Source organism: Medicago sativa, chromosome 2 (genome assembly GCF_051527215.1).
Source record: "Medicago sativa cultivar Bolivia chromosome 2, Bolivia_mono, whole genome shotgun sequence".
NCBI lineage: Eukaryota > Viridiplantae > Streptophyta > Magnoliopsida > Fabales > Fabaceae > Medicago > Medicago sativa.
In genome coordinates this window covers 15,651,465-15,663,606 of record NC_140750.1, presented here as the reverse complement: position 1 = coordinate 15,663,606, position 12,142 = coordinate 15,651,465, and the positions used below count along the sequence as shown (strand labels likewise).

The window sequence follows — 12,142 nt, the reverse complement described above, 5'->3', positions numbered from 1 at the left end:
ATATATATATATTTCTAGTATTAATATTAATGCCTACTAAACAATTAATCCCCTTCTTTCAAAAAATAAAACTTAATCCCCTTTAATCAACACTTCCAAAATATTTACAAATAAATACACATTATTACCTGACCAAAAAAAAAAAATACACATTATTGCACTTTAACATAATAATTCATATTACTAAAAAAATTCATATAAATGACACCCAAAAACTAAAGACAAGCAAGGGAACATTTTTTTTATACGCTCAAACAAAAATAAATTACTAGTCCGTTTTAAATCGAGTATTATTTATCTAAATGTCTTAGTTTTACCAATTTTTTTTTGTCATACAGTTGTATATCACGCCATTTGGTTTGACGTGACATAACACTACATGACAAAAAAAACTTGGTGTAACTAAGATATTTAAATAAATAATACTCAGTTAAGTCGAACCGGTATTTTATTTTCGATTGAGGGACGAAATTTTTTTTATTTTTTTTCAGGAGAAGGTGCTTAGTATATCAGTTTTATGAATTAACATCCAAAAATTTGACACCACACTAGGGGAAGGACCACTATAGATGCTCTCCTTATTAAAATCTTTACATCTGTTGTTGAATTTACACACACCCTTACAAAATATGAACTGCATCCTTGTCATGGTTTGGCAGAATAGTTATTTTCTTGTTTCACATGCACAATGCCATTTCTTTTTCTCTATTACCCATGCAGTCCTCATACCACAAAACAAAATACACTTAAAACATATATTATACTCACACCATCACCTTTGTAGTTACAATTGTCCCTTTTCCTTCTTCTCTCAGGCAGCATAATACAGACAGAACCAGGTTAAAATCCACGGGCAGGCGAAGTCTGTAATACAGACAACATGTATATGTTCCTAATCAATTTACTAAATTATTAATTTATAACGTAATGAGTTGCTGAAAGGATGGATCACTAAATTCTTAATCCATAATCTGACACTCTAACTGTTTATCCAAGAGTAAGACTTGTAGTAAGAATCAATCTTCTATCTTCTAAGAATAGGGTAAGAAAGAAAACTTGTATGGAAGTGAAACAAGGATAACAAGTAAAGTAATATTCAATGTTCAAAGTGTCATCGAACTCGATGCAGTCTTTTATGCTTCATAACAATAACAATAAACAACATTTTGGAGTCTGGCTAATATCAACAATATGACTTTACTTTATATATTGATTTTGACACTTTCATCAAAATGATTCTCAGATAATGAGACAAAAGAATCTCATTAAAACAGAAACCAACAGCATACAAACATATATTAGATCCACTGACCTCCCTAATTCAATAGTGTGGGATCATAGAGGAATATTAGCAAATGTCTTGAAATTTAGGTTTAGTAAATCATTAACATTCACATAACCATCACTTCTGATATTCAATTTCAACTCAGATGCCATATGACGAAAATTCGCGTCCTGCAGATATTAAACAAAAGCATAATTTGAGTGAATTGCTTGGTGCAAGAATTAAGAACAAACTTATACCATGCTTCTTTTATTTTTAATATTTCTATTTCAACAAGTGTTTGTGGAATGTGTCTTGGCCATTCTAACTGAGACTAATATGAGAATTTCTGAGATTTAGTAAATGACAAAACTAGCATTATTGTTCATGTGCACATGTTTACTCTGCTCATTATTTTGCTATGTTGTTCTTGTTTTCCTTGCTCTGAAGTGATGAACAAAAATAAAGGGATTCCTTTAGTTTTACCCTGTTATTCCCCCAACTCTTTTTTGACAAAGGGGAATCTTTGTGATGATCGTGTATAGGGTTGATGACAATCATAAATGACTTATTTTTTATGTTGTTACTGTAGACTGTGTATCAGAAAAATGGGAACTTGTTTTTTCGCAACTGTCCAAATGAATCGGCACCCAAAAATTTGACACCACACTAGGGGAAGGACCATTATAGATGCTCTACTTATTAAAGTCTTTACATCTGTTGTTGAATTTACACACACCCTTGCAAAATATGAACTGCATCCTTGTATGGTTGGCAGAATAGTTATTATCATTTCTTTTTCACTATTACCCATGCAGTCCTCATACCACAACAAAATACACTTAAAACTTACTCTTATACTCATACCATCACCTTTGTAGCTACAATTGTTCCTTTTCCTTCTTCTCTCTAAGTTTCAATGGAGATTTTCAAATTCTTCTACTTCATTAATCTCCTCTGTACTTTCATCTTATCATCATCGTCATCTTTAGCAATTGATCCTTATTCACAAGCACTACTAAGTCTAAAATCTGAGCTTATAGACGATGATAATAGCTTGCATGACTGGGTGGTGCCCTCTGGTGGGAACTTAACTGAAAGTGGAAGTTCCTATGCATGTTCTTGGTCAGGCATCAAGTGTAACAAGGACTCAAATGTAACTTCCATAGACCTTTCCATGAAGAAACTAGGTGGTGTACTATCAGGTAAGCAACTCAGTGTCTTCACAGAGGTTATTGATTTCAATCTAAGCAATAATTTATTCTCTGGTAAACTTCCACCAGAAATTTTCAACCTCACAAACTTGAAAAGCTTAGATATAGGCACAAACAATTTTTCCGGTCAGTTCCCAAAAGGAATTTCTAAACTCAAAAGTTTGGTTGTATTTGATGCCTGGGAAAACAGCTTTTCAGGTCAATTACCTGCTGAATTTTCAGAATTGGAAAATCTTAAGATTCTCAACCTATTTGGAAATTCCTTCAGTGGAAGCATTCCATCTGAATATGGTTCTTTCAGAAGCCTTGAGTCTCTTCTTCTAGCTGTAAATTCTCTCACAGGAAGTATACCACCAGAACTTGGTAACCTCAAAACAGTGACTAGCATGGAAATTGGCTCCAATTCTTACCATGGTTTCATTCCACCTCAACTAGGTAATATGAGTCAGCTTCAGACTCTTGAGATAGGAGATGCTAATCTATCTGGTTCTATTCCAAAGGAACTTTCCAGTCTCACCAATTTGCGAATACTTCTTCTGTCCATAAACCAGCTAACAGGATCAATACCAAGTGAGTTCAGCAAAATAAAACTTCTCACATTTTTAGATCTCTCTGATAATTTGCTTTCTGGGTCGATTCCTGAAAGCTTTTCAGAGCTAAAAAGCTTAAGCATACTTAGTCTTGCGTCGAATGACATGAGTGGCATTGTACCTGAAGGCATTGCAGAACTACCATCCTTAGAATTTCTTCTCATTTCTCACAATCGCTTCTCTGGATCACTCCCAAAGAGTTTAGGCAAAAACTCCAAACTCAAGGCGGTGGATGTCTCCGTAAACAACTTCAATGGCAGCATACCACCAAGTATTTGTCAAGCTACTCAGTTGAAGTATTTCAGTGTCTCTTATAATATGCAATTAGGAGGAAACATCCCTTCACAAATTTGGTCTATGCCACAACTTCAAAATTTCTCAGCATATTCTTGCGGTATTTTAGGCAATCTTCCTTCATTTGAGTCATGCAAATCAATTTCAACAATTCGTCTTGGTAGAAACAACTTATCTGGAACAATACCAAAAAGTGTTTCGAAATGTCAAGCTCTTATGATAATCGAATTATCTGACAATAATTTGACAGGTCAAATACCCGAGGAGCTGGCAGATATCCCTATTCTTGAAAGTTTAGATTTATCTAACAATAAACTCAATGGCCTCATACCTGAAAAGTTTGGAAGTTCATCAAGTTTAAAACTTCTCAATGTGTCTTTCAACAATATCTCAGGTTCAATACCCGAGGAGCTGGCAGATATCCCTATTCTTGGAAGTGTAGATTTATCTAACAATAAGCTCAATGGCCTCATACCTGAAAAATTTGGAAGTTCATCAAGTATAAAACTTCTCAATGTGTCTTTCAACAATATCTCAGGTTCAATACCAAAAGGAAAGTCATTCGAATTAATGGACAGTAGTGCATTTGTTGGAAATTCAGAGCTATGTGGAGTTCCATTAAGACCGTGTATTAAGTCAGTAGGAATATTAGGCAGCACAAACACTTGGAAGCTTACACATATTCGGTTACTCTCTGTAGGGTTGCTAATAATCCTTCTGGTATTGGGCTTTGGAATACTTCATTTCAAAAAGGGGTTTGAGAGTCGATGGAAAATGGTTTCATTTGTTGGACTACCACAATTCACACCAAATGATGTCTTGACAAGCTTCAATGTAGTTGATGCTGAACATACACAAGTTACAAAAGCAGTTCTTCCAACAGGTATAACAGTTTTAGTGAAGAAGATTGAATGGGAAACAAGGAGCATTAAGTTGGTGTCAGAATTTATAATGAGGCTAGGAAATGCAGCAAGGCACAAGAATTTAATCAGGTTGTTGGGTTTTTGCTACAACCAGCAACTAGTTTACCTTTTGTATGATTACTTGCCAAATGGAAATTTGGCTGAGAAAATTGGAATGGAATGGGATTGGTCAGGTAAATTCAGAACAATAGTTGGAATTGCAAGGGGACTTTGCTTTCTTCACCATGAATGTTACCCAGCTATACCACATGGAGATTTGAATTCGACCAACGTTGTATTTGATGAAGATATGGAACCTCATTTGGCTGAATTTGGGTTCAAACATGTCATACAGTTGAGCAAAGGCTCATCTCCTACTACAACTAAGCATGAAACAGGTATGACAAAAGTTTGGACAGTGTGTATTAGAATAAGAATTAATAGATATTTCATCCAGTATTTTGTTTCCATTCTTAACTATATGAAAATGAGTAAGACTATGAAGTGCATGAAAAGTACATGACTTTATGCAACCACTAATATTCACGTGCCTTAGGGTGCATCTGAAAAAACAATTTAATTATATATGTGTTTATTAAATAATAAGTACTTATGATATAAGCACATATGTATAAGCTACTTCTACAATCAAGAGGTAATGTAGTAAAACTGTTTTTGTTGTAAGCCATATTAATAACCGATCATGAACAGCTAATTGAAATAAGTTGGACATGTTATAAGTTATTTTTGTAAAGTCTCTTAAATGTGTATGCAACTGCATAAGTCATAAGATAAATAACCTGTTCCAAAACCCACCCTTCATCCTTACAAATAACACTATATCAACACTGATTTTAGCTTTAATTTTTATGGCAGAATACAATGAATCAATGGTAGAGGAACTCGGCAACGATGTCTACAATTTTGGGAAGATGATTCTAGAAATTTTAACCGGCGGAAGGTTGACAAGTGCAGCAGCCAACATTCACAGCAAATCACAGGAGACTTTTCTAAGAGAAGTTTACAATGACAATGAAGTGACCTCTGCCAGTTCAATGGAAGAGATTAAACTGGTTCTTGAGGTTGCTATGCTTTGCACTAGAAGCAGATCATCAGATCGGCCATCCATGGAAGATGCTCTGAAGCTATTGTCAGTTAAAAACTTCTAAATAAGGGAAATAAAAAAAGTTCTCATTTGCATCAAAGTGTTGAAAGCCATTAGAAACTTATAATATGCATGGTTAATAAGTTTGCAAATGTGTAACTGAATGAGTTTGTAGCTTGTATAATACATATTTCCATTGTTTCAATGTGCCATATAATAATTTCCCAGTCTTTCTCAATCCACTAAATAAAATACTTAAAATATGGTTTCAGTGTTGTTCTGCCTTTTAAATTCAGAACAGTTCTCGATATTACGTAGCTTTGATACTGAGAATCACCGACACAGACATCAAATACGACACTGATAGGTGGACTTCAATAGGTTTGTCTTTTTGACTTGAGCTTGGCTTACATCAATGTAATAGCCATTTGAGCCTGATATTGGAACGTTTTGTTTGGTAAGTTACTAGTTTTTTCATAGTTTGGTCTGCCCCTTGCTTAACTTCTTCAATAGAAGTTGGTGGAAGGTAGGGGCAGTCAGGTGTATGACAGTATGAGGAAGATCTTTAAACTTGTAAACAGCCTTAAGAAATATGTACGATATGCAAAGGTATTTTTCTAGATGGTTTAATAGAATGTGTCTTATACATAGGTTAGATAAAATAATTAACTAGTCCAAAAATGGTAAGCAGAGTATGGAGAAATAGCTGAAGAGCCAATTTTTTTTCTTTCTTTTAAAAAATCAACTTAAAAAGACAAAAAAGTTAATATGATCGGAGACATAGAAATGGTATTTTGACACACAAATTTCACAATCAAAATTAATATAACAATTTTGATGGTTGAGGTTGATTGAGATATTTTTTTTTTTTTTTGAGAGAAGGTTGATTGAGATATGTAGTTGATTACATTTAGTGGACGATAAATTAATTTAACAAGATGTCAAAACTCACATAAATATAATAATTACTAGGAATTTGATCGTTGTCAACTATGATTTTCATATACACCGTATATTATGGGCAAAATTGGAGTGCCAAATCATCACATGACAACAATGTTGAAATTATATATGTGAAAATCGTAGTTGATGATTTTGCACTCTAATTTCATATACTATAGTTGGAAAAATAGTTATTTTGTTCGCCGAATGTGTAACGAATAACCACAACAGTTTCTTAATATCTCAAAATTTCAAAATACCGTTTGATTGTGCATTTCGTTACTCAAAATAGGCATTGTTGTTAAAATATTCCCTTATTCTTGACATTAACTCTTTTCATACGAAGACGGATAAGAGAGTAAGTATTTATAGGGGTTGATATGATAATAAGTATATCGAGAGACTAATTTGATAATATTAAAAACATTTTAATGTAAATTTGATAATATTTTTGGTTCATTCAATTAATATTTTTGGTTCATTTAATTAATATTTTTGATTAACTAGGACTATTTTGGAAATTTGATGTATTGAAATTGCGTGCCTGTATTTTATAAAGAAAAACTCTAGAGACTCTCTCCACCCACCCGCTCGCTTTGTGTTTGAGCAAGGTGGAAGGAAGACTGGTGTGGTGGTGTTACTGCAGGCAGATACTATGGCGTCAGTTTCTGGTTCGATTGGTTCCGATTTGAAGAATGAAATGAGGAGTCATGAAGTCGCTATTGCTGAACTCAACGCCCTTCCTTCTTCCAGAGTCAGTAACACTAACCTCTTCTTCTTCTTCTTCTCATATGCTTCTATTCACCTAATTCAATTAGGGTTGCTGGGAATTGATTCGAGTAGAATTTGGAGCATTCCATTATAGAATTGATTTTTATACTCAAATTTATTGTTCAATTAGCTTTTACATGTATTTAAACATGCCGTAAATCAATTTATCTTCAACTTACTTTAAGCCGGAATTAATTTTACAAAATCAATCCATTTTATATATATTTTTGTCACTGGTTTCAAATAAGCTCAAACATATTCCATGCTTCTTTTATTTTTACTATGAAGCACGAACATGGACTCTGACACGTGGACACCACTAATAATTTGAGAAAATCACATAATTCAGAGTAATTATGTGTTGGTGTTGTGTCGGTGTTGGACATGACACGTGTCCTTCACGGAGGCATGCCTAGTCTGATGAGTGTCCGTGCTTCATAGAGGGGAATTTTTGTGATGATTGTGTATAGGGTTGATGACAATCATAAATGACATATTTTTTATGTTGTTATTGTAGACTGTCTATCAGAAAAATGGGAACTTGTTTTTTCGCACAACTGTCCAAACAGCAGCAAACATGGAGCAGAGTAAGGAATTTTCACCTTTGACATTGTTTTTCAATTTTTTAAGCTTGCTTAAGGTGCCAGACAATTTCCCTGACATTTTCTCCCCAAAATTTGTGTTCTGCAGAACAACTTGATTCGGCCAAAGCCAAGCTAAAGAACCTGAATTCTTCGGTATAGTTTTATGCTAGAACTTTGGTGGTTAAGTAGAAATGCAGGATTTTCCTGTGAGATGAGGGCAATAAGGACTTATTATCGCTTGGAGACTTCATTTTCTTAGGAGTTGTTAGGTCCTAGATTCTGTAAATTACATCAAATGCATTCACTCTAATGATATTGTTCCGGTCTGCAAAATGAACCTCTCATGAATACATTGAAATGCTTAACCAGCCTTTATGAATTTTGTCCTTTTGCATCATGGTGGTTGAGTTTTATTTTTATGTGTTTTGATTGCTCGTCTTACATTCCAACACTGTTGTGCAATTTATGACATAGTATAGCTCTGACAAAATTGTTTACAGAGTCCATAGCTAAAAGGTAAGATCATAAGAAAACATAAACTGGCACAAAAATAAGATTTATCAAGAATTTTCTTTTTAGTCACTTATATGTCATAGACAATAGTGAGAGAGAGGGAGGAAGAGGGCAAGACCTTGAAAAAAGAAACAACAAAATAAGGAACAAAATTATGAAAATAACAGTAGCAATAGAGTTAGTATAAACACTAGCAATTAACCGATGGGGGGACAGAGAGGGCGAGAAGATGGTGAGAGCAGTAACAGGTTAACGCTGGGTAGCCACACATTCCGCCAAACGGAGGATGCTTCCCTCCATCCTCCACTGCCGGTAGACACCAACAGCTCCTTTCCCTCCCTTCCACCAAATAGACAAACAAACTAGAGGGAGAGACTGGAATAGTATGGTGAAAGTGGAGATAGCCGACTATTGAACCATGACGGATAACAGATTTCCCCTCCTTCCTCCACTGCTGGACAAGTGCTTGCAACTTTTCCCCCACCATCTCGAAGTTTTAGTGCGTAAATGAGAGAAATTATGTTATTCTTATCTCAATCACATATCAAATGAGTTTAGGTTATTATGAAATTACATATATGCCAGAAAGTTATTGAACAATGCAAACATTACTCAAATAATAAACAAATGTGATTTGATCTGTCATCCTTTAATTTATTTCCTGTTGTGGTTGGACAACTTTTCATCCGCAATAAACCTAAGTTTGTGGTTAGTTGATATTTGTGTTTCATATTTGGACATTGAGTATGTTAAACTTAAACAAAGTCTATAAGTTTTCTTATAACTCATTTGTCCATCTTCTAAGCTTGTTTTCAAAGCAGCGTTGTTTGGCAAACAAGTTCATCCTACCAGTTTAATAGTTTGTGTCCTAGTTGAGGCCACATTTTCTAAATTTCCTGTCAGATATTCATTTGTGGATGAACACATTAAAATGCATAAAATGCATTCACTTGGAGACTTATTATCACTTGGGGACTTCATTTTCTTAGGAGTTGTTAGGTCCTAGATTCTGTAAATTACACATCAAATGCATTCACTCTAATGATATTGTTCCGGTCTGCAAAATGAACCTCTCATGAATACATTGAAATGCTTAACCAGCCTTTATGAATTTTGTCCTGCATCATGGTGGTTGAGTTTTATTTTGTGTGTTTTGATTCCATCACTGCTGTGCAATTTATGACACAATTTAGCTCTGACGAAATTGTCTACAGAGTCCACATATAATCAACAAATGTGATTTGATCTCTCCTCTAATTTGTTTCCTGTTGCGATTGCACAATTTTTCATCCGCAATAAATCTAAGTTTGAGGTTAGTTGATATTTGTGTTTCATGTTTGGACATTTTGAGTATGTTGAACAAAGGCTATAAGTTTTCTTATAACTCATTTGACTATCTTCTGAGCTTGTTTTCAAAGCAGCATTGTTTGGCAAACAAGTTAATCCTTCCAGTTTAATAATTTGTGTCTATTGTGAGCCACAAAAATAGGTGATCTACAAAACATAAACAAAGTTGATATCTTAGACAATGTATGTATTATTTCTTCATGTTTTGGATACTTATGAAAGGATCTCCTTCATATTAAAAAATTACAAAATCCAAGTATAGAGACCTGTGAAGTGTAAGAACTAAAAGCGTAGTAGTCGGTTACTGTTTGAAGAGGTCTTTCACCATTGTTTGTGCATCAAAGTTTATAGTTGGAATTAAATTTCTAGGAAAAAAAAGTTTGAGTGCAATTATAGGCCAGCATGAAAGTTGGTGATGAGGCTCACTGGTGGACATTGCCAGCCAGGCATTGTTAGTGGTGGATTTGGATTGTTTCAGTCAATGTAGAAATTGTGTGATGCTGTGGATTGTGTTAACTATATTTTTCTCAGCATAATATGCTCTCTTTCTTTTTGGGTAAAGTATGTGTATCGTTTAATCTAAACGAAAATATATAGGTCATAGGTGTATCTTTTGAAGAAGCCAAACTAGTTCACTAAAATTGGTATCGGAGATAATTGAATTTAGGAAAATGCTAACAAGTGCCCTAAAGGCATTGTTTAAGCATCTAAAAGTAGCAATTTTTGCATTGGAAATTGTACGGTTATGACTGTAAAAAGTGTTTGACTTGTATTTTGAAGACATAGTTTCTTTTTTTGGGTTCCTTAAACAATGCCCTTAGGGCACTTGTTAGCAAGACCCTTGAATTTAAAACCTTGAGAAAAACACACTCCAAAGTCCTAAGTCATCACGGAACCAACCCAAGTGGGGTATATTTTTTTCCTAACAAAACAAATTAAATCAAAACGAAAAACGCTTACATATCTTTTAACTAAATCTAAATGTCACAAATTAAGCTATTCAATATTTTTTATGAAAATAACTGTATTAACACTCAAACATCCAGCTAAAGCACAAGTGGAAATGAAACAATGAACAAAGTTTGTGCCCTGTGGGTATTTAATGCACCCATTTGATAGAAAGTGACACTATAAAACAAACAGTTTTTAAATTCAATCGAGACAGACTTTACTTGAAGCTCAATACTACCATCTCAATTGAATGTATCGTTTCTTATATATTTGATCGTGTCTGTAACTATAATGAGTAGCTAAACTGATCAATAAATTAAGATTGGATGATGATCCTCTTTGAGACTGTTCGAACTAAGTAATGTATGATCATGAGTTTTAAGTATATACAATTTGAGATCTATGTTTATTCAGTAAATTTTGTTTTTAATGCCTTTTATTGCTTGATCACCATTGAATTGAACTTAAGGGATAATTCACTAATAACCCTATAACTTCAACTAAATTTGTTCTTCACTAATTAATTACTTTAGACATATTTAGACATATTGAATTGATTAGTTGTGAATGTGCGATCAAGCTTTCGATATACTCCCTTCGTCCCGCAATAGATGACCCATTTGAAAATTTGCAATTTTGACCTAATTTATTTTGACCATATTTTTCTACTAATATACAAAGATAAATAATATAATATAAGATGTCGTTAGATTCGTCTCGATGAGTATTTTCAAAATATCAAATTTTCATAATTTTTTCTAACATATTATTCAAGATATTTAAGCTCAAAATTATGCATTGGCATGCGTAATAGGATTAACTATGTCATGTATTATGGGACGGAGGGAGTACTGGTTTTCGCCTAAGATGTTAGAGTGTTGTGTTAGATAAATGGGATCTTGAGTCAAAATATTGGTGTTGTGTTAGATAAATGGGATCTTGAGTCAAAATATTGGTCTTTAACTTCACAATATTATTGTAAGAAAACAGTAACAATAATAAGAATTTTTAATCAAAGTTCCTTAAAAAAATTTTTTTAATCAAAGTATTATATATATAGTTCTTAGTTTTTTTTTTTTTAAGCGAATAAAGTTCTTAATCTTGTTTGTTTAGAGCAGTTCTTGGTCCTGTTGATTAACAATATTTTGAAAACCCAAAGCTGGTAACGAATCAAAATAGGCTTAAATGCACTTTTGACCCCCTAATTTTGTCATAGTTGCAATTTTGGCCCCCTATTAAAAAAAATCACTTTCCAGCCCCTTAAGTTTTCCCCCTTTTGCAACCTTCAAGCCCCCCTTGATTTTGACTGGGTCAACGCCTACGTGGCTCCTCGTTGGACGCCACATAGGAAATTTTGAATTAAAAATAAATGAAAAAGCCACGTGTGTATTTTTTTTATTTAAAAAAAAACAAAAATGAAAATGGAAAAGGAGGAACACGTGATTCATCATCAACATCATTCTTCATCTTTCATTCAAACCCAGCAACTTAATCAACATCAACCATCATCATCAATACCCACCATCAAAGAACCCACTATTTTTTTTTCCCATTAATTTATGAGAAGCCTCAAATTTTATCCTCATACACTTCCAAGCTTCCCTTTTCAAATCTTATTTTCATTGTAATAGAAAATGAATTTTGCAGGAGAGAACAAAAGAGAAC

At 33.7% G+C, this 12,142-nt stretch overlaps 2 protein-coding genes across 2 annotated transcripts; both read left to right on the top strand.

Annotated features, from left to right (window-relative positions):
* The first annotated feature begins 279 nt into the window (after positions 1-279).
* LOC146944933 (uncharacterized) lies at positions 280-5,599 on the top strand. Its single transcript, XM_085743320.1, has 2 exons — positions 280-4,662; positions 5,141-5,599. The coding sequence occupies exons 1-2, from the start codon at positions 2,184-2,186 to the stop codon at positions 5,431-5,433; spliced, it is 2,772 nt and encodes a 923-aa protein (XP_085599446.1). The 5' UTR covers positions 280-2,183; the 3' UTR covers positions 5,434-5,599.
* Positions 5,600-6,844: 1,245 nt separating this feature from the next.
* On the top strand, positions 6,845-8,063 carry LOC146944932 (Prefoldin chaperone subunit family protein). The gene is made up of 3 exons (XM_085743319.1): positions 6,845-7,065; positions 7,600-7,669; positions 7,773-8,063. Exons 1-3 carry the CDS (start codon positions 6,967-6,969, stop codon positions 7,823-7,825), a joined length of 222 nt encoding a protein of 73 aa, XP_085599445.1. The 5' UTR covers positions 6,845-6,966; the 3' UTR covers positions 7,826-8,063.
* Positions 8,064-12,142: the final 4,079 nt, after the last annotated feature.